At 38.6% G+C, this 22,709-nt stretch overlaps 3 protein-coding genes and 1 pseudogene across 5 annotated transcripts in view; 1 reads left to right on the top strand and 3 right to left on the bottom strand.

Annotated features, from left to right (window-relative positions):
• On the bottom strand, positions 1 to 11,810 carry LOC137063036 (astacin-like metalloendopeptidase). Of its 3 annotated transcripts, none has more exons than XM_067434047.1 (10): positions 11,636 to 11,810; positions 11,477 to 11,533; positions 11,346 to 11,405; positions 11,237 to 11,283; positions 8,292 to 8,373; positions 5,595 to 5,709; positions 5,297 to 5,469; positions 2,047 to 2,128; positions 1,813 to 1,948; positions 1 to 527 (listed from the first exon to the last, which is right to left on the bottom strand). In XM_067434047.1, exons 1-9 carry the CDS (start codon positions 11,673 to 11,675, stop codon positions 1,816 to 1,818), a joined length of 789 nt encoding a protein of 262 aa, XP_067290148.1. In that variant the 5' UTR covers positions 11,676 to 11,810; the 3' UTR covers positions 1 to 527; positions 1,813 to 1,815. The 3 variants fall into 3 exon arrangements, with proteins under 3 accessions (XP_067290148.1, XP_067290147.1, XP_067290149.1); XM_067434046.1 differs by having other exon boundaries at positions 1,813 to 1,963; XM_067434048.1 differs by lacking the exon at positions 1,813 to 1,948 and having other exon boundaries at positions 2,002 to 2,128.
• On the bottom strand, positions 9,432 to 9,548 carry LOC137063207 (5S ribosomal RNA; annotated as a pseudogene).
• Positions 11,794 to 19,656, top strand: zcchc9 (zinc finger, CCHC domain containing 9). Its single transcript, XM_067434049.1, has 6 exons — positions 11,794 to 11,930; positions 15,368 to 15,729; positions 17,957 to 18,107; positions 18,198 to 18,290; positions 18,933 to 19,001; positions 19,099 to 19,656. Exons 2-6 carry the CDS (start codon positions 15,376 to 15,378, stop codon positions 19,209 to 19,211), a joined length of 780 nt encoding a protein of 259 aa, XP_067290150.1. The 5' UTR covers positions 11,794 to 11,930; positions 15,368 to 15,375; the 3' UTR covers positions 19,212 to 19,656.
• LOC137063035 (acetyl-coenzyme A thioesterase) overlaps positions 19,395 to 22,709 on the bottom strand; it is a 22,060-nt gene continuing 18,745 nt past the window's right edge. The window contains exons 11-15 of the mRNA XM_067434045.1: positions 21,724 to 21,807; positions 21,474 to 21,607; positions 21,263 to 21,391; positions 21,062 to 21,188; positions 19,395 to 20,980 (exon numbers count right to left, since the gene is read on the bottom strand). Of these exons, the coding sequence (XP_067290146.1) occupies positions 20,840 to 20,980; positions 21,062 to 21,188; positions 21,263 to 21,391; positions 21,474 to 21,607; positions 21,724 to 21,807 (615 nt within the window). The 3' untranslated portion in view covers positions 19,395 to 20,839. The remainder of the gene's footprint in view (positions 20,981 to 21,061; positions 21,189 to 21,262; positions 21,392 to 21,473; positions 21,608 to 21,723; positions 21,808 to 22,709) is intronic.

The raw sequence follows: 22,709 nt of genomic DNA on the forward strand, positions 1-22,709 counted from the left end.
TCTTCTACTAAAAAGAGACTAAAGTCTAAGTGAACAGTGACTACCACCTACTGGACAACACTTAAATTACATTAAAGGGATAGTTCACTCCAAAATTACAATTCCGTCATCATTTAATAACCCTCAAATTGTTCCAACCCTCTATGAACTTCCTCTGTTGAACTCAAAAGATATTTTAAAGAATGTTGGCGAGCAGTGAGTTGACAGTAGTTATTGACTTCCATAGTAGAGAAAATACATTAGAAGTCAATGTACCGTCAACTGTGTTTGTGTTCAATAGAAGAAAGAAACAACCAACATTTACTCACCCTCAATTTGTAATTTTTGGGTGAAATATCCCTTTAATAACTAGCATTGTGGACTGGAGGGACGGAAATATAATTGGAATAAATGCACAGTACTCCATACGTATTTTGCTTTTAAAATCTTTATTTGTCCTCTTAAACTCTTCTTCTGTGATCGACAAATGACCATTCAAAACAGTCAAACAGAGCATCATGGTGTCGCTTGGAAATTTTCTCTCTTGCCTGAAATGGAGAAAGGCGATTAAAGGGTTAGTTCACCCAAAAATTAAATTGAAGTCATTAATGACTCACCCTAATGTCGTTCCACACCCGTAAGACCTCCGTTCATCTTCAGAACACAGTTTAAGATATTTTATATTTAGTCTTTATATTAAGAGCTTTTCTGTTCTTCCAATGAAAGTGTATGCACACTATACTGTTCATGTTCAGAAAGGGAATAAAAACATCATCAAAGTAGTCTATATGTGACATCAGTTAGTTCATTATAATCTCTTGAAGCATCTCATTTGGACATTTTGGTCCAAAAATAACAAAAGCTACAACTTTATTTAGCATCTTCTTTTCCCTGTTTGTTTTCAATCCTCAAATAAAGATTCAAACGGTTATGAATCAGTGAATCGATTCATGATTCAGATCGCCAGCTTGCTGAAATCACGTGACATTGGCGATCCGAATCATGAATCGACTCACTGATTCATAACCGTTTGAATCTTTATTTGAGGATTTAAAACAAAACTGGAAGAGAAGACAATGCTGAATAAAGTCGTAGTTTTTGGACCAAAATGTATTTGTAACAGTCTTACGGGTGTGGAAAGACATTAGGGTGAGTCATTAATGACATAAATTTCCTTTTTGGGAGAACTAACCCTTTAAGGCTCTTCCAAGCCTTATAATGGCATTGACTTAATAGTTAGTTTTTGAAGTCCATTAAAGTCCATCTATCAATCATATAACTGCCCCACACAGCTCTGCGAGGTTAATAAAGGCCTTCTAAGGTGAAGTGGTGTGCTTGTGTAAGACAAATATCCATATTTAAAACTTTATAGACTAAAATAACTAGATTCCGGCGGTTAGCGGTACACAAGTTGACTTATGCTAAAAGACTAACCTTTCAAAAAAGTCACTGCCATTATAAGGCTTGGAAGAGCCTTAATATAACTAATTTTATTAGTCTGAAAGAAGATCGTCATATACACCTAGGATGAACAGAGGGCAAGTGAATCGTGGGGTAATTAAAAAAATGTTTGTGAACTATCCCTTTAATTCAGGAAGAGCAGCACCAACTCTCAATGTCAAAAACCACAGTACAATAGCAAGAAAAATTCAAATCAATAACCACATCATGCTTTTAGAGCTACAGCTATCAATCCAGTTCACTTCCTCTCCTTAGCAAGTCAGTGATTGATTAATAACAAACACATAATTTCTAGGTCTACATTCCCGTTTCCTAATTCATAATGCATATCTTGCATTATTATCCATATATTTCTGTGTATGGTAAACGCACATATTAAGTTGGAGTACAGTGGTACAGCTTCCGGAGTCTTTGCACATCCAGTTTACTCAGGTGAGTCCTCTGGCCAATCTTTACCTCACTCTCTTTGGGTTGAATTGTAGGTTTTCCATTGCGAGAGAAATATTTTCTGCGAAACAGAATACTAATGAAAGGTTTCATCACACATATGACTTTACGCACCCAGATCAAACGATTTCAGGGTTACGTTTGGACTGGAACACCTACTCTCCATAATGCAAGATTGATCCCATGTCATACTTGAGACCGAGGGTGTTCCCATCTTTCTTCAGAAAATTGTCCTCCTTTCCTGTAAAATAAAAAGCAGTCAGTACAACTAATGTACAATGCATCAATTACAATTATTATTTAAATTAACCTACATATACATACTAAAACCTAAAATTAGTTATTAAATACATAAATATTAATATTAGTTAAAGCTTCAATCCATACATTTTTGGGTTTCAAAATTATCTAAAAGAAATTGAGCAAGTACAAACCCAGCCAGTGTTCAAAACTATCTGCTTACCTTACCTCAATTTACAACAGTAAGCTTGTAATAATAAGTTTTTAATTCCAGCATGTCTTTGCGTCATTACATCACATCTGTACAAATTAATTAAGTGTCCTGGCTAGAAGGCTAAATGGAGATCCTTTTCTCATAACACTTGATATAATTAAATGTATTAATTTGATGGCGGATCCAGAAAGGTTCAAACGACAATCACCAGTGACAACTGGAGATTCATTCGTCATGAAATGCAAAAGGCTTTCAGAGTGGCTACAGAAAAAAGAAAAGTGACTTCAACCGGACCCATGCGAAAACAAGGATAAAAAGGGCTTTTAAAAAGATGGCGTGAACTCTGCGTCTATTTTGAACCCCTTCAAAACACAGAGACTGGACAGGTGGCCTAAGACATTTCAATTTCTTTGTTAGGCCTGTCTCATTTTGCTATGTGCATTATGGTAAATATCAATTATTTTGTGCTAGCTATGAGAGGGAGCAATTCACCTCTACTCCACATTAACGTGCTGGTATATGACGATTAGAAATTAGACTGCACAGAAATGCAAACTGGACTACAGGTAGCCCTAATACACATTAAATGTAGTTACACATTGCTGATGTTAACTTTAAAGCTGCACTAAACAAAGGCATAGTTTGATGACGCCAAGTTTGAGCTCAGAATCTGTTCATGGATGCGATTATTTACGTTACTGAAGCAAAGCAGGACCGAGTGTTGAAGGAGCTGAGCAAGGCCGCTGGAGCGATTGTTACACAAACACACAGATCGCGAGCAGCGGGACTTTTATTATGACGGGACACAGTCGCCGGCGCCATTTCCGATTTTCCAGTCATGAGTATGAGGTAACAGCTCTGTTTATCATATTAGATACATTTAAGTGTGTTTAAAATAGGGATGCACCGAATCCAGTATTCGGCCGAATAATGGGCTTTTTGACTGGGTTCGGTTTCTGCCGAACCTTAGAATTTTTTTCCGCCGAACCAAACCCGCTTGCACTACGCGATACTGGTCGAACATGATGCCGCGGTTGATTATGGCAACGTGTTTACTAGGTGGACCGTTCGAATGCAGTAGGTTGTGAGAAAGTGAAGAAAATGTGTTGTTTGGCAGTACTTTCAGTCACAAGAAGGCAATTCAAGTAGAGCTATATGTTCAGTTTGCAATGTCGATTTGTCTCGTGGTGGCAAGAACCCTAAACAATAGCCGCTGGATGTCCGGTTCGCGAACGAATCATTCTTTTTAACCGGATCAACCAGTTCACCAAATCGGACTGAACCGTTCTAAACGGTTCGCGTCTCAAATCAGCGCTCATCCCACAAGTTACTATAGTTACTCACTTTCTGACATGAGTGACAGTCCCTCAGACTAGAGATAAACTAAGATCTTGAAGTATATGTTGTAACTCCAAGAGTTCACTGAACGGAGACATGTCTTGCTGTGAGAACCGGTGAGCTGAGATACTGCATGCGTGACAGCGTCGTCTTAAACTGTTTCTCTCGGAGTGGGACGGCTGCTGTTTCTCTCGGAAAACTGATGCTGATAATACATGAGCACGGGTGAACCAAGGATTTGTGTAAGTTTATGTTATGTCAATGTAAGTTTATTTAATCTGTGTAAAACATCAGTGTTTGCACGACAGTGTATTGAGTGCTTTTGCAAAACATGAATTAAAAAACGTATCCAAGATGATGATGATGATGACAATAATTACTATACTAAGTTTTGATTACAAATACTTTATATTAATGTGTTTGAATGTATTTTCATCCGCCGGGACGATAGAAATGACGTCATTACGTAAGGACGTAAAAGAACCGGTGATCCGTTTTTTTTAACCGGTTCATTGAAACGAACGGTCCGAAAGAACCGTTTCGTGGAAAAAAACTGAACTTCCCATCCGAGAGAATAAGAGTTGTGCATGAAGGAATCAACAGACAGTAATACGGCACAGTCATCCTGGCATAATGTTGCCTTTTTTTAAATTCAATTAAATTAAAAATACACTGCTGTGGACGTTGGTCAATAATGTGTTTACTGTGATAATAGACTGAGGATGGGAGTTGGATTCGGTATTCGGTTTCGGATTGGACAGAATCTTAACCAGTGGATTCGGTGTTTGGACGAACCTTAAAAATCTGGATTCGGTGCATCCCTAGTTTAAAATGATGTTATGACGTTCCTCTGTGCGCTTGGTCAGCGGCTGCTGTGACACTTGTTCACACTGCTAAGAGTAAAGCGTTTCTGCCAAATAAAACCCGAAACCGAGTGTAACGCAGATATGATGCAATTGACAGGCGACTCCCTCAGACGTCCCGGCTCCTTGGTTAAATTAGCAATTTTATCACAATTTACAAATAGATGAAAATATTTGAGGTGTTGCAAGAACTCAACTGAACAAAATATATAATGCTGGCTCAATGGTTTTTGGATATTCTACTTCAAAAATAGGGGACCGCGGAGCACAACCTAACACAGGGTTAGTTGTAACACACATGGTTTAACACTTTTCACACATGACAAAACAAAACAACTAGTTGCCATATCAGCACTATCTAGAGAGAAAATAATTGTGCCAAAATGTAAAAATCTTTGGAAGATATCACTGAACATTTATTTTACCATAACAAAAGTACATTTCTTAAGTTTATTTTTCATCTCTGTTTTTTATGTTTATTTAAAATAAAAGACAAATCTGATATTATTTGAATCTTATATCTGTTATTTAACAGTTGAGATCGCCGAGGCACAATTCAAGCAAAGTTGATAATTCCGCAAATAACTGCAATTGCAGATTTCAAACAGAGATGGCGACAAAGAGAAAAAAGTATTTAGAGGAATCTACTTTGTTACTTTGAGCCGTTTAGGATTCCAAATTATGAAAGGAATTCCATTAGCAATCCTTTTTGGGATAGCACTGAAATGCTGAATAAATGTTATAGTATGCATACCAGAGGCAATGTTCTCATAAAGTATAGTGATATGATCATCACGGTCATAACGGGAATGCTCGTGGTACAAGCCGAGTGAATGAAGGATCTCATGACAGATGTTCCCGGGCTTACAGAGTGGCCCAACCAGAAGAGCCTGCTTACCCCCTAAACAGCCGACGTAAGACGCACACCTTTAGAAAACAAGATTACATGTTCAGTATCAGGGCTATAATACCAGGCTGAAATATGCTGGGAAAGTGTCCTGACAAAGACATTGAGTAAAAGTCCCTATAAAAGCCGTGGGGGGGTTACTCACCCATTGCTGTTCTCAAAGTGCAAGTAGTCAGTTTCATTTGCGTGCTTGCTGAACCTGATGCAGGTCTTCTCAGAGATCATATTCAAGGCTTTTTGAATGTCTCTAGTCCTGTCCTCTATAGCCCATGAACCACAAACATATACAGAAAATAAACATTCCTATGAATACTCATCTGATATTACAAATACAACAACATATAAACTGCTTTTTGTCCGGCAAATTTCACTTATTTCATAAGTGTCAGTTTTTGCATGAAAATAAAAAGATTCAACAACAGACACATAAACTTAAATTTCTCCTTCATTTGACAAGCAAGTCCTTGAACAGATTGGCGAGTGGTTTTTTTTTAATTAAAAAAACTCAGGACCCCAGTAGTGGTGAAACAAAGAAAGACCACGGGGATCCATTCATAACTATGTTTGAGAACCTTAAGACTGATGTAAACTACACACACTTACATCCATTTGCAGCATCTTAGATTCAGCTGTTAATGAACAAATTAATAAAATCATCACAGTTAAAAAATGTTCAATCATGTTTGGTGTCTATTTGTTTAGAATATTGCCACGGGTATTCTGGTGGTGGTTTGGAAAGTGAGAAATGCATTGGTAAACTTCAAAGACACTTTAAAGACTTCTAACTGTGTAGCCTACAGTATGCAGTAAGTTCCACAGAGGAAAGAAGGGTGGGCCACACTCTGATGCCAGCAGCCAATCGCAACACTGGAATGGAGAAGCGATAAACTGCAATCTCCTCCTCATCGGAAAAGGATAACGGTACTCTTTCAACAGACACTCTTTGTTCTGAGTCTATCCTGCAAGGATGAGACTCAAACAGATCACAACAGTTTAACTAATTTGCAACAAGGTTAAGCTCAGGAGAGCAAAACCTTCACTTCAAGGTGCCTTTGTGTTCCAGATTATGGACCTTCTGCACCTACTTCAGGGCCTCATCTGCGTGTTCCAGATTAAGGACCTTCTGCACCTACTTCAGGGCCTCATCTGCGTATTCCAAATTTAGGACCTTCTGCACCTACTTCAGGGCCTCATCTGCGTGTTCCAGATTTAGGACCTTCTGCACCTACTTCAGTGCCTCATCTGCGTGTTCCAAATTTAGGACCTTCTGCACCTACTTCAGGGCCTCATCTGCGTGTTCCAGATTAAGGACCTTCTGCACATACTTCATGGCCTCATCTGAGTGTTCCAAATTTAGGACCTTCTGCACCTACTTCAGGGCCTCATCTGAGTGTTCCAAATTTAGGACCTTCTGCACCTACTTCAGGGCCTCATCTGAGTGTTCCAAATTTAGGACCTTCTGCACCTACTTCAGGGCCTCATCTGAGTGTTCCAAATTTAGGACCTTCTGCACCTACTTCAGTGCCTCATCTGAGTGTTCCAGATTAAGGACCTTCTGCACCTACTTCAGGGCCTCATCTGAGTGTTCCAAATTTAGGACCTTCTGCACCTACTTCAGGGCCTCATCTGCGTGTTCCAGATTTAGGACCTTCTGCACCTACTTCAGGGCCTCATCTGCATGTTCCAGATTTAGGACCTTCTGCACCTACTTCAGGGCTTTATCTGTGTCTTCCAGATTTAGGACCCTCTGCACCTACTTCAGGGCCTCATCTGTGTGTTCCAAATTTAGGACCTTCTGCACCTACTTCAGGGCCTCATCTGAGTGTTCCAAATTTAGGACCTTCTGCACCTACTTCAGGGCCTCATCTGAGTGTTCCAAATTTAGGACCTTCTGCACCTACTTCAGTGCCTCATCTGAGTGTTCCAGATTAAGGACCTTCTGCACCTACTTCAGGGCCTCATCTGCGTGTTCCAGATTTAGGACCTTCTGTACCTACTTCAGGGCCTCATCTGCGTGTTCCAGATTTAGGACCTTCTGCACCTACTTCAGGGCCTCACCTGTGTGTTCCAGATTTAGGACCTTCTGCACCTACTTCAGGGATTCAACTGTGTGTTCCAGATTTAGGACCTTCTGCACCTACTTCAGGGCCTCATCTTAGTGTTCCAGATTTAGGACCTTCTGCACCTACTTCAGGGCCTCACCTGTGTGTTCCAGATTTAGGACCTTCTGCACCTACTTCAGGGATTCACCTGTGTGTTCCAGATTTAGGACATTCTGCACCTACTTCAGGGATTCACCTGTGTGTTCCAGATTTAGGACATTCTGCACCTACTTCAGGGATTCACCTGTGTGTTCCAGATTTAGGACCTTCTGCACCTACTTTAGGGCCTAATCTGTGTGTTCCAGATTTAGGACCCTTTGGTGCTCCAGGAGATAAGCATCCCACAGATCTTTGTGTTCAAGGCTGTTGAAACAGATTCTAGCTCTTTCCACACTGTATTGTATCCCAGCACAACCAGTGGAAGAAGTCATCGCCATAGAACTGCTTGCACAACAACGTGGAACATAAATATCACTTAACCAAACCTCTTTCCAGAGACCTTGGCATTGTTGTACACTTACCTTACTTAGTGCCCTCGGATAGACAAAAGTAAAATCACTAAAGTTTGTAACCAAGCAGATCTCAGCCCCCATTAACTACCATAGTATTTTGTCTAATCTTTTTTTTCTTTTAGATCTAACATTATACAATACAACCTCTAAACATTATACTACCAGAGGATACAAACAGTATAATATTCTGCAGAAGAAAAAAAAATTAAGACCACAACAATAACTCACCAAGACCAACATCAATTTCATAAGGCACTGACAACGCTCCATCCACCTTGGGCCATAGTTGCTTCACTGCGTTCCTGTCAGTCTAAAGAAAAGAGTGTCTGAATGCTTCTCAGGACAGGGCTGTTTTACATCAACATCAGGTCAGGGCAGACTGTCACGTGTGTTTAAGGCAAGACATAAAAGGTAACTAACAGACATAACCATACTTCCCATTGATTAATAATAATAATAATTAATTACATTTATATAGCGCTTTTCTAGACACACAAAGCACTTTACATATAGAAGGGGAATCTCCTCAGCCACGACCAATGTGCAGCATCCACCTGGATGATGCGACGGCAGCCATATTGCGCCAGAACGCTCACCGCACACCAGCTGATTGGTGGAGAGGAGACAGAGTGATTACGGTAAACATTATATAGGGATTATTAGGAGGCCATGATGGACAGGGGCCACTGGGCAAATTTGGCCAGGATGCCAAGGTTATACTCCTACTCTTTATCGAAGGACATCCTGGGATTTTTAACGACCACAGAGAGTCAGGACCTCGGTTTAACGTTTCATCCGAAGGATGGAAATCACAGTACATTAAGACAATCCAGTCCCAATTATTGGAATAGTTTACCACTACACAACAGATCAGCACCCACTATGTCTATGTTTAAGTTATTTCTGGGTCTGTCAAATCATCTCAGATGTATTAAGCGAGGTAAAATTCATTACATTTATATAGCGCTTTTCTAGACACCCAAAGCGCTTTTACATATAGAAGGGAGGAATCTCCTTAGCCGCCACCAATGTGCAGCATCCACCTGGATGATGCGACGCCCGCCATATTGCATTTTGGTGGAGAGGAGACAGTGTGATTAGGCCAATCATTAAATGGGGATTATTAGGAGGCCATGATGGACAGGGGCCAATGGGCAAATTCGGCCAGGATGTCGGGGTTACACCCCTACTCTTTATTGAAGGACATCCTGGGATTTTTAACGAACACAGAGAGTCAGGACCTCGGTTTAACGTCTCATCCGAAGGACGGTGCTCTTTGACAGTATAGGGTCCCCATCACTATACTGGGGCGTTAGGACCCACACAGACCACAGGGTGAGCACCCCCTGCTGGCCTCACTTACACCTCTACCAGCAGCTACCTGGTTTTCCCAGTTGGTCTCCCATCCAGGTACTGACCAGGCTCAGCCCTGCTTAGCTTCAGTGGGAAACCAGTCTTGGGCTACAGGGTGATATGGCTGCTGGCTAAGGTATGAAGAACAGACCTCAGGTCTGATGAATCATGTTTTCTTTTACATCATGTGGATGGCCGGCATAGTGCGTGTGCGTCACTTACCTGGGGAACACATGGCACCAGGATGCATTACGGGAGGAAGGCAAGCCAGCAGAGGATGTGTGATGCTTTGGGCAATGTTCTGTTGGGAAACTGGGTCCTCCCATCCATGTGGATGTTACTTTGATACACATCACCTACCTAAGCATTGTTGCAGACCATGTACACCCTTTCATGGAAATGGTATTCCCTGGTGGCCCTACCTTGCAACTTATAGGACTTAAAGGATCTGCTGCTAACATCTTGGTGCCAGATACCACAGAACACCTTCAGGGGTCTAATGGAGTCCATGCCTCGAAAGGTGAGGGCTGTTTTGGTAGAAAAAGGTGGACCAACACAATATTAGGATATTAGGTCAATGCCTGTTCGGTGTACATGGCGGCAATGGGGGAATTTTATGATAATGCCAAAACTCTTATGTTACGAATAAAAAGTTGCCTACATTATTAAATATATCTAATCAGTGACCGAGTGCAAGCATTTTCAGAATCATTAATATATTTATTCTGGTGTCACCATGCAGAATGAGTACATTGGGTTACCAGCACTAAGTCCAAGCCTATTTATTTCCCACCCTAATGTAATACAGAATTTAGCATTTTAATCAACAGTATATTTTAACCTTTTACCATATGTCTTGCAGTATCACAGTAATATCATATTGTGATTTCAGTATTGCGATATGTATCGAATCGTGGGTCTCGTTACACCCCTAGAATTTAGTTTTACCTTAAGATTGTGAAGCACATTGGCAATGTACATAGTAATTATATGGTGCTATATAAATAAAATGACAAATGTTTTTGCATTACAAGTTTTCTGAAATGTTATATTAAATATGCAAATGAGTGCTAAGCACTACATTTACGTACATTTCCAGAACAGAATTCAGAACATTAGAGCCAGGTTCAAAATTTAGAATTAATTTTGTTGTTAAAAGCTATATAAAGGTTTTTACAGGGGGGATTTGAAGATTTCTATTATTACTCCATAAATCAGAAAAGACCTTACACAGTTTAAAAAAAAAAGTTTTTCACTAGAATAAACTTTATGCATGTGAAGCACTTTGAGTGCCATGTATGAAAAGCACTATACAATTAAATGTTTATTGTTATTATTAGATAGGAATAAAACTAATTTGGTATATGTATGTGAGATTTCTGCCTCAGCACATGGATAAGAGAAGATTTCTTTATGAAATCACAGGCACAAAAACACATACATGTTTATTATGGATTTTTTCTTTCTGCTAGTGTGAAAGAAGACATGCTATTAATGCAAAATAGCCCAAAATTAGCTCAATTGACTAATGCATGTTTTACCTGTTGTGTCTTGCCTTAAAGGGATAGTTCACCCAAAAAATGTAATTATGTCATCATCAAACCTTTATGAGTTTCTTTGTTCTGTTGAAATACTATGGAAGTCAATGATGCTCCCAAAACGGTTTGGTTACAAACGTTATTCAAAATATCTTCATTTGTGTTCAACAGATGGAAGAAACTCATAAAGGTTTGGAATAACATGAGGAATTTTTATATGACTCCTAGTCCCTTATATAGAGAACAACATTATGACTTTTAAAAGGTATAGTTTGGACTTACAGGTAATAAGATATCCCCCTCATCCACAGCGTAGTCTTCATCAAAATCTGTTAAAGACATTGACAGATCACATCAGGACGAGTTGTCATGGATCATACTGTTATCTTACCCAGCTCAGTTTCACTTGGTCTCGTCAGAGGAGAATGTATCTTCAAAGAGTCATTGTGTCCTGTGGACAAAATATATAATGTCACAAACATTTTGAGATATAATTTTTTTTTTTTTTTAAAGTAGTTTTACCCTCATCATACTGGTTATCAGTGTATCTCCTCTGTGTATCCACAGGACCTCCATGCACTTATAAACACAAACACAGCTTTATTGACCTACAGGCTAATCATAACCATAAACGTGAACTAAATAATAATTAATTGTGGGATCAGTGGAAAACTAACGTACCTGCACAAAACCATGTAACCAGTAAAAAGGACCACAGCATTTCAAACAGCCACTAACCGCTGAATAAAGGGAAAATCGTATGAAACGACAAGCCAAACGTGACCTTTCAAACACTTCTGAGGCTTTTGATTGATTCAATGAACTTCAGTGACGCCCGTTCACAATGATGAACGGAACCAATAACGCTCACGTTGTAGTTTCGTCCCGGACGCTTTTATTGGTGGGACACAGTGATAATATACACGTGAGCGGTGTTTTGTTGTTGACAGATGATATTTGAAATTTGTCTTGTGCGGTGAGTGTGTACAAATTATTTATTAGTTTAATTTATTTTATTACAAGATAAATATATTCACACCAGGCAGGAGTGTTTTATAAAGCGTTATCTGCCGGAATATGTTCTACTGTTGTAAAGCAACTGGGTTATTTTACGGTAATAAGTTCCTATTGTGATGCATCTACATCTGGTATACCCCTTAACCATGGTAACAATAGTTTCTGACAATACCATATTAATAACAGTTGTTACAGTATCACATTCGTTTCGGTTTTAAATATTAAACTATGTTATAATATATGTAACTTACAAAGCACTTTTATTTTTTTCTATGGTACCACGGTGCATTTAGGAAAACAATTGGTGTGCTGCTTTTCCTCGTTTGGTGTTTGTGGTTAAAAATTACCTCCCCTAAATTTGCTTTGGATTATTTGAAATATTAGATTCGATCTTTTGTCATGTCACCTTTATTTTTTATAATGTTTCACACAATACAGTTGTTTCAAAGCAGGTTTACAGAGAAATGGGAAACAAAGTTCATACTGGTAGCTTTACAAGAAAAAAGCATCGTTGTCCAGCTGAAGTCAGTTCCTTTTTTATTCATCTCCATTATAAAGGGGCCCGTACCATGATGATAGTTAAACAAACTCATTTCTCTCTTCTGCAGAATATTATATGATTTAAAAAATATTAAAAATTTAAACAAATTTACACAGCAAGAAGAAAAGAGCTGTCTATGAAAGAGGACAACTCAAAGAAAAATCTTAAACGGCAACGCAAGTAAAAGTTAAGTTAGTTTAGTATATATGTACTATAGAGCGAATTGAACATTTAAGCTCACATAGTCATTTTTATAGCTTTATTTATTTGATTTATTTATATAGGCTATTTATATTAATTTTGACTAAATGCCTATTAATGATTGATTAACTAAAATGATACATGTGTAATTGATTAAGGGTATAATAATTACATAAATTATATCTAAATCATTCAAAATTATTATTAATATTATAAAAAGCATTGTTAAAATCCAGACACTTTAGTCTTTAAAAACCATTTGCTATGTTGTGACCTTTAATTTGGAGTCGAAACAGGGGGAGGCCCTTTATCGCATCAGAGGTGTGCTCACAGCTAATTGGTCCAATTTCAGTTTGACCTCTCTTATCCAGAACATAACCTGCCCTGGAGCAGGTTAGCAGTGGAGTGTACGTTAGTATGGAGATGAACACAGCTAAAAGCCAAACCACTTTAAAGGTCCCGTTCTTCGCGATTCCATCTTTCAAACTTTAGTTAGTGTGTAATGTTGCTGTTAGAGCATAAATAATACCTGTACAATTATAAAGCTCAAAGTTCAATGCCAAGCGAGATATTTTATTTAACAGAAGTTCCCTTTCAAAGCCTACAGCGAACGGCCGGTTTGGACTACAGCAGGAAGTGCAGGGATGTAATGACGTCACTAGAACCGTTTGTTGACTAACCCTCCGGCCACAAGAACACGCAAAATAGGGGGCGGGGTCTTGTTGCTCTCCCACGTGGAGCACAGCGCACATTCAGCGCTTGCATCTCCCCGTTATGGTTAGAGGCGGGACCTTTCCGGGCAAAGTGTGCTAAGCTGCTGTCCATTTACAACACGGGAAGCGCTGGCCCAATCAGAACTCGTTACGTGTTTCTGAAGGAGGGACTTCATAGAACAAGGAAATCATCAGGCCGTTTTTAGGACAGGGGAAACAGCGCTGTACAGATAAGTAAACAGTGTGAAAAATACTGTGTTTTTTTACACGCGAAACATGAACTCATGTTATATTGCACACTGTAAACATAATCAAAGCTTCGGAAACACGCGAAGAACGGGACGTTTATTGGTACCTAAAACCCAGGATTGGCACAAACTATGTATAGCCAGCTAAGCCGGTACAGTCCCCAGATCTCATTGAGTATTGTCAGTGCAGTCAAATCAATAACATTGTAGAATATTAAAGTGGTAATTTACTCACCCTCATGTTGTTTAAAACCTGTTCTTTCTTCTGTTGAACACAAAAGAAGATATTTTGAAGGATGTTGGTTACCAGACAATTGACAGCACCCATTGACTTCCATTGTGTTTTTTCCTACTGTGGAAGTCAACGGGTGCCGTCAGCTGTCTGCTTACCAAAATATCTTCTGTGTTACACAAGTTTCATTTTTGGGTGAATTATCCCTTTTAATTTGGCGATAACAGCATAACAAGAGACAACCAAAAAACACAAAAACTGTCAAATTCGTTGGGAATTGTTATAGCCTATGTGAGTTTTAGTCCAATTCAATAACATTAATAAACCCCTCTCAGAGTCAAAGGGCCCTATTTTAACCATCTGAAACACAAGTGTCAAAGCGCAAAGCGCAAGTAACTTTATGGGCGGGTCTCGGCGCTGTTGCTATTTTCCCGGCGGGATAAATGGCTCTTGCACCCGGCGCAAATCTAAAATGGGTTGGTCTGAAGTAGCTTCATTATTCATAGGTGTGGTTTGGGCGTAACGTGAATAAACCAATCAGAGCGTCATCCAACATTCCCTTTAAAAGCAGGTGCGCAAGTTCCATTATGGATCGCTGTTATAATGGCGTATTTACCAGGCGCACGCCAGGAGCGGTTCACAGCCGAGGAGACTGATGTTCTTGTAAGAGCAGTGAAAGACAGAGAAGTTGTGTTGTATGGGGATGGGAGAAACCCACCCAAAATAGCGTCGGTTAAACAGATGTCGGTTAAACAGTTTTTTTTCAGTTTTTCAGTCTTTTTTATTTTATTTTTTAATTTATTTATTTATTTACTTATCCCTCCTGGTTCTTGACGGACAAACCAATTTGTCAGATGTCCTTATTACATATATGTCTTGCCACTATTGGGCAAACAGGTCTGATCCTTAATTACTACAATTAGCCTCCATAATTTGTAAGCTAGATTTATGCCTATTTTTTCACATCTTCGTGGCACACCACAATGATTTCCGTCATCTCATGTGTTAATATTTTTTTAGTGTAACAATTTATGATTTGCAAAAATAACTGTTGCATCTGTGTAGATTACATGAGCAAAGTGTATGCGCGTTGTGCACGCTATACATTATGGTCAAGCATGCGCCCTTAAAATAGCATAATGAACAATGCGCCACTGACTTTAGACTAGGTTTTTTCTGGTCAGTTGTTTAATGGAACAGCAAAATAGCACCAGGGATTGTTTGCACTGGAACACGCCTCCGTTTTTGCGCTGAACCACCCAGGGAGCGCAAGTTCATTCACTAGTTTAGTGACGTTCTTCTGTGGAGGGAAAAGCGCGCTTTGCACGGGTGCAAAATAGGAATGAAACGTGCATCGGTGTACAAAGTCAATAGCGCTGGGTGCAAGATAGGGCCCAAAATGCCCAGAACACATCATTAGGGTTAGCATCTGATCATGAAAATATTCTCTCATTCTACCAGAACTCAAAATGACGAGGTGGGCCCGCGCGAACAACGTCCATAAAAACAAAGCAGCAGATGCCACACCGTGGAAGCAGCTGAAGGCGAGTGGGAAAACTGGAGAATCCGGAACCAGCACCGGTGGTCGACACATCCAGCGGGGAGCAGGCGGAGAGAAACCCTACCCGAAAATCAAGAAACGAGAGCATGACGGTGATGATGTGAATGGGTTTATGGAGTATTTAAAGCAGACCGGTCAGGCGCTGTACAGAAAGACACCGGCGGACCGGGACCTGAGAGAGGACGTGGCAACGGCGCTGAAAAAAGATAAACGGCGAGAGGACAGACGGATAAAGAGGCAAAACGTTAAAAAAACTAATATGGTGAGGATTTGAATGTGTGTAACATGATTGTAGATGAGACTTTATATGAAATAATCACACATGTATGGAAACTTTTTACGCAAAGGAATAAAAAATAGTAGTTAGATGTAGGCATGTGCCGATTTTCAGTAATTCGATATATCACGATAATGAATATGCACGATATTATTATCGTGGGCACTTCAAAATATCGTAAATAATAATTTATTAACAATTATTTTAACACCATTTATTAAATATTTTGATTAATTTGTCACAAAATAAAGTGCACTCTTATCAATGAGTTCAGAAATGAATGAGTGACAAAATTAATAACCTTTTCATAAGAATACAATAATTATGTAGGCCTATGCATGTAATTGTGGTACTGTGAAGAAAGTTAGACAATAACCATCTGCTTGTAATCAAACCCATCTGATCTGACGTTAAAGTCTTGAAACAAACCAAACTGTGGGGTTGAAATAAGATCAGCAGTGTTGGCGTCCTCTACTGTTTCCCCTGCTTTCTCCCTTTCCCCTGTGATTTTGTTTATATCGCCAATATAAGACAACCCTCCATTTTTCAGTCTATTTTTAGGACACAAACCCTGTCTTATATTCAGGTATATACGGTACTTTCTTAATTGTACTGAAAATAAATACCTTAATTTTCTGATATGTGATGGGAAAAGGAAGTATAGCGAGTTCAGCAAAAGGCGGATTTGAACAGGATTTAAATCAAGCAGATTTGCGTCAAAGCTTTGTGACAATGCTGCGTCTTCTGTAATTTTGTCTGGCCCAACCTGACGTGAGTGTAAATAGCATCTGCCAACAAGCCGGGCTATTGGCACTTAGTGTAAGTAATAACCTGCAACTTTTTATCTCACAAATCAGACTTTATTTTTTTTTACATTTCTGAGTTTTATCTACAGAGGTTCGCACATGACATGCGGACAAAAATGTATATATCATGGTCAAATATTAAGAATTAACTGTTTTTATAAATCGTGGCCATGTTGTACTAATCTGTTCCCTCAATTTGATTGAACTACACCACAGTGATGCTCTAAAAACAGTACACAAACTTTTTGTGTACTGACGGCAACATTATCAAAACGATCCTCATTCACACAGATCTGAAAAAACATTAAATTATGCTGCCAGGCCAGTAGTTGGTGATGTCACTTTGTGACGAAACGCTATGTGCCTATAGACTGAACACGTAATACGCTTCAGCAAGACCTCAACGGTTTCACAAATTCAAGTTTTAGTAGTTTAAATGGAGACGATAAGTTTCATTTAAAAAAAAAAGGATTTTCAGGCCCCAAAACGCTAATGTTGTGTAAATGGAAAAATCCAAACGTGCAAAAAAAATTCTGTTTTTAGTTGAAAACAGTGTCAGAGTTAATTATTTATATGTGGCCATGATTTGGTTAAACAAGGGAATGAATAATGTTCTACTGTTACTTTAATCTACTTAAAACGAGGGAACGAATTAGTTGAGCATGCTAACAAATTAGTGACTTTTGGGAACGAATTGTTAATTGTGGCGTATCTTTTTCCCCTCCTGCATGTGGTGTGGGGCTCTGTAGTATGTCACACAATTCTTTCATGCAATTCTATGTATATATTTCACAACTCAGACTTTTTTCTTCAAAAGTGTAGTTGTTATTGCTTTTTTAAAATAATTTCATAAGAAATAATTCGGCAGAAACAAAAAAACAGAATTGCGACGTAAATAATTACGTGGAACAAGTTAAGAATTGTAAGAGTTACGCAGAAAAATATTTTTATGCAGCACCTGAAAATTGGCTACCTTCTGTGTGACAACCTAGGGACTTTTTTAGGTGCTGTGTAATATCATTGCGGGATAGAGAGTATAGACTGAGACTGGACTGAGAGTATAGTTCCTAGCCATATCGGTCTAGAAAATCGCAACATTTCATTTTCTGACGGTCTTAGTACATGATGTAACTACAGAACAGTCAAGTTTTGAATAGGAAAAATATTAAAAGTCTTGATGCTAACGGTCTAATCAGATTTAATGAATTATGCTAAAAGTGCTACCGCCAGACCAGGAGATTGCCTGAATGGTTTTGAAAGCGGTAAAACTCAACTGTTCAGCTCTAAGGGAGTTGGAAACGAAGCCTATTTTCAAAAAAAGTGGAGATGTAAACTCGTAGGTATGTAAACTTTTATTCTGTGGCAGAAACAAACTTTTATGCTTATGCTCTGACATTTCGATGTAGGTTTGCTTCAACTGCAGGAAGCCTGGTCACGGGCTCGCCGACTGCCCGGAGGCAGATAACGATGAAGAGATGGGCCGTGGTATTTGTTATCGCTGTGGTTCCACTGAACATGAGATCCAGAGGTGTCGCGCTAAAGTGGATCCTGCCATGGGTACGAATTGAACAAGATGCCTGGACACCTAAAATGTATAAAAATATCAAACCTGCTATGATTTATCATATTAATGTTGCTATTTTCTAGGTAATTACCCATACGCCAAGTGTTTTATCTGTGGTCAGACTGGTCATCTGTCCAAAGCCTGTCCTGACAACCCAAAAGGACTGTATGCTGCAGGTCAGTGATTTACCCGTTTAACCCTATAAAGCCTGACGTATCATATTTTAAAAGTAAAGAATAACGTATATATTAGCGATATTTCAAGATGAACACTTACTGGGCTGAAGCAACTTAAAAAAAAAAAAATGTGCGTATAAAAATATCAGGCTTTTGAATGTTTATTTGTACATCTGTCAATCATCGCTGTATCCCATTGTATTATATGTTTTTCCCCACAGTAAATATACAGAGATTTGATCATAAAACTAAGCATTTAAATATCTTATTAAAAAATATTATTGGGAGATAGTGACAACTGACACAAATGACAATTTTTTTTTTTTAATCTGTATCCGCCATCCTGTTTTAAAACTTTAATTGATTAACATTACAAGATATTAGAATCTCATCTTACATTTGGGTCTTTGAATAAAACTCAGGTGTTTATTTCCTCCTTCAGTTAAAACTGCATATTCTCCTATATCATATGAGCCATAAAATCTGATGTACAAAAATGATACTCAACAAAAAACACATGCAAACTTTTAATATTGTGACTAAAGCATCAATATACTGTTCCATTTCAAAAGATTTGATTTCATATTTACCGGGTTAAGCTTTAGATCATCTTTACCCATTGTGGTGTTTTTGTTCCTGTAGGCGGTTGCTGTCGTGTTTGTGGCTCAGTGGAACACTTTCAGAAAGATTGTCCTGAACACCAGAGCTCAAGTGAGTCGCAACGTGACCACATCCACTGGAATATTTCTATTGTTTAATTGAAACTAGAAACAAGTACATTAATCTAAAAAAATGCCTTTTTTTGCAGCTAATTCCGTCACACTCGGCCGGCTGTCCAATAGAATCAGTGCTGACCACGAGGACGTACATGTGCCTGTGAAGAAAATCCAACCCAAAAAAGACAAGGTGGTGGTGTTCTGATCCACAGCTGTGGGGAGGGCATTTAGCCTCGTCACCACACAGAAGTGACTCATGTACTTGCTGTTAGAGAGCTTCGTGATGGAACTGCATGAGACTTGTGGACATCACAAGTGCCTGATCCAAAGATTTAATTATGCGTAATTGTGGATCGTGTGCTTTAATGCTCAAGAAAGAATGAGAGAATTTGAATATGAAAAGCAGCATTTATTTACAAGACACTTCTGTACAAATATACTCCATAAAAGTGGGATAAAGCGTTTTCTGTAATGGTATATTATATTTATAGGAACAAGTGTATGCTTTGTGTGTTCTGTAGCAAAGCTTTTGCATTTCTTCAAGAAATGTTGCGTTTGCTCGCAAAACCACACCAAAGCTAAAATAAGACTTTCAGAAAGATGTTTTTCCCAATCAGACTTTAAAGAGTAAACAGATAAACAGAACATTATCATCTGTTGGTGTGGATGTTAATATAGTTAAAAGTTTAACGTGTTCTTTATGGTTATTGTTCTTGGTGTGAATGGGCCTTTAAAACAATATGCAATGCTTTAATTGACATTTATTCAAATTGTTTAAAGGGATAGATATTGATTACCCTCAATTTGTTCCGAACTCGTAATACTTTAGTTCATCTTTGGAACATGAATGATTTTTTTTCCCCAAATGAAATCTGAGAGCTTTCTGTCCCTCCATTGACAGTCTACACAGCTACTGCACAACTTTGACTTTTCAGAAAGATAGTGAGACATCATTAAAAGAATCCACGTGACTCCAGCTGCTTTGTTTGCAATATATACACACACACAAAGATTTTTTTTAAAAAGTATCTTATGCGCACTTAGGGTTCATTTATTGAATCAAAAAATACAGTAAAAACTTTAATATTGTGAAATATTACAATTTAAAAGGATAGTATTCAGTTTGAATATATTTTAAAATGTAATTTATTTTTGTGATCAAAGCTGAATTATCAGTGTTACATCATTCTAATACGGTTTACTGGTTAAGAAACAGTTCTGATTATTATCAATATAAATGTTGTAATTTTAAGGATTTTTTGGTGAATAGAAAGTTAAAAACAAGAGCATTTATCTGAAATAGATTTTGTAACATTATACAATATATTTAACTTTGATCACAGGAATAAATGACATTTTACAATATATTCAAAGAAACCTGTTTAAATTGTAAAATTTCACAATACAGTTTACACAGTATTTTTGATCAAATAAATGCAGCTGGGTGAGCATAAGACATGTTAAAACATTAAAAAATGTAACATTTTTGAATGGCAGTATATATAAAATTTACCGCTTTATTTACAAAATATTAATCTGTTGAAGCGCGTTGGTCGTCGTTGGAGATTAATATTTTGTAAATGAAGAGGAAAGCTCTCGAATCGCTTCATAAAATCGAGGTTGAACTGCTGGTAGTTAAGGTGGTAGTAGCTGTTAAGTTCTCAGATTTCATCAAAAAGATTCACTTCATTTGTGTTCTGAAGATGAACGAAAGTCTTATGGGGTTTGGAAAACATGAGGATGAGTAATTAATGACAGAATTTTAATTTTTGGGCGAACTAACCCTTTAATCGGTCGTTACCATAAATTGTCTTCGAACCACCATGTTGCGCATCAGAACTCTGTGGTAAGCACATCTCGCTCCAGAAAGGAAATGCAGGACATTGCCGTCTCTTCCATAGATTTGGACCAACCGGCTAAGTTTCCCTCCACATAGGGCAGCACTCCAGCGGTCACCTGGTTGTAGTATGAAACCTAGAGGAGCAGCCAGAAATGTTTTCAGAATTCAGCATGTTTTATTTTTTTTTAAAGAGTTTCAGATGTAATAGTTTGTACTTTGCAGGTTGAAAAGCCCATTTCGTGAATGAGGAATCCTGCACATTTAGCTTCACTCCGAATGGAGTTCTCCTCGGGTGGAACTGTTGCCACAGTAACGGACCGGAGCGCTATGACATATGGGTCTCTGTGATAACAAAAAATACAGTTTGAGCTTCACATTAAAGATTTGTTCATGTTATGTTAGTAGTGGAATCATACCCATTTTTGCAGGGTTGCCTTTTAGACAACAGGAACACGAAATCCCGACTTTTGCCTCCATTAACTGTGGCGCATTTAATGTGATAAATGGTTTCCTCCTCATCTGCTTTCTCCACCTCTTCGCTGCTCCTGGAGGAAGTACAGAAGGCTGCAGATGAGGAGACGTGATTGCAAAACTTTTAACACAGATAGAGGGATACAGATCACCTACAGATAGTTTTTGTCCCACTGTGGCCGTAACTGCAGGTCAGCGAGCAGCGAGAAAGCATGAAAAGCTGTCGTTTTGATCTCCATCTCAACTTTTAAACACAACATATCTGCTTCCTCGTGCACATAAACTCCTACCTACAAAAACACAGTTATATAAGTACTGTAGATACTTTCTAAGCATATTTAGGTGCATCAATAATAATAATAATACTGTTTTACATTTATATAGCACTTAGAAACATAGTGATGACCTTATCGTTGATGTTACTGGCCTCCCAGCCCCGTTTTCCAGCTAAGACTGTGAGAGCTGCCACGTTGTTATACCCCAAATACACCTGCAGAGGGCAGAGATGTTATGCAATGTTAAAGAAGGTTTTAATGACAATGGGTTTGTTTATAAAAAATAGCATTATGTAGTATGCAGTATGTTAAAGAAGCTTTCTTACTTCATACATACAACAATGGGACAAACTAAAACACATTGGCCTTATCTGGAATCACACACTCGGAGTAGGTACTGCTTTTGAGCAAGTGATTACTTTGGGACGACAAAAAGGTATACATTGCCCAGCCAACAAGAAGTCACTGTTTGGATTTATATTGGCAAACTGCTTAGGAGTCTAAGCTGTTTACAAAACCGGTTGGATCCTTATTGCAGTGATTTTTGTTTTTGTTTCTTGCATGTTATTTGTTTAGCAACAGTTCTTCTAACCCTAATTGATAGTGTGTAGCTTTTCATTTCTTAAATAACCAGGAAGATACATCATGGCCATATTTCAGGATGACAATGTCACGATTCATCAGCTCAGCCTGTGAAAGAATGGTTGGGCGAAAACAAAACAAAAATTAATGCACCTCTTGACTGAAATAAATGTTGTGATGTTATTTCTATTAAGAGGTGCATTAGCCTGACAAGCCAGACCCACATCAAGATGTTTGGTCTGGAAACTCACCATTGACAGGGCTCAATCTGAGGGGCGGGATAAACGGTTGTCTTTCAAACTCCCTTTGCACGCGATAGGATAGTGCTACAACCAACCAGAGCAACGAAGGTGAAGCATTGCTTGTTGATAGATTAAACATTCACCGTATCCGGTCGGCAAAACTCAGAACACATCTTCCCTTCTTAAGAATGACTTCAGTGCCGTTCTTTGTTCTTTTCTCAGAGAAAAGCTTAACTCCAAGTCTTCCAGAGTCGCGGTCAAAGCTTATTCGAAAGACCGCCGTTCTCCAGTTT

Source organism: Pseudorasbora parva, chromosome 23, assembly GCF_024679245.1.
Source record: "Pseudorasbora parva isolate DD20220531a chromosome 23, ASM2467924v1, whole genome shotgun sequence".
Lineage (NCBI taxonomy): Eukaryota > Metazoa > Chordata > Actinopteri > Cypriniformes > Gobionidae > Pseudorasbora > Pseudorasbora parva.

Coding starts and splice junctions, on each gene's coding strand:
- LOC137063036 (XM_067434046.1), bottom strand. CDS start 11,675: ATGCTGTGGTCCTTTTTACTGGTTACATGGTTTTGTGCAG. Junction 5,710..8,291: donor TGAAATTGATGTTGGTCTTG/GTGAGTTATTGT, acceptor CATGGGCTATAG/AGGACAGGACTAGAGACATT. Junction 1,964..2,046: donor TCAATCTTGCATTATGGAGA/GTAGGTGTTCCA, acceptor ACCTTTCATTAG/TATTCTGTTTCGCAGAAAAT.
- zcchc9 (XM_067434049.1), top strand. CDS start 15,376: ATGACGAGGTGGGCCCGCGCGAACAACGTCCATAAAAACAAAGCAGCA. Junction 18,291..18,932: donor AAAAGGACTGTATGCTGCAG/GTCAGTGATTTA, acceptor TTGTTCCTGTAG/GCGGTTGCTGTCGTGTTTGT. Junction 19,002..19,098: donor TCCTGAACACCAGAGCTCAA/GTGAGTCGCAAC, acceptor CTTTTTTTGCAG/CTAATTCCGTCACACTCGGC.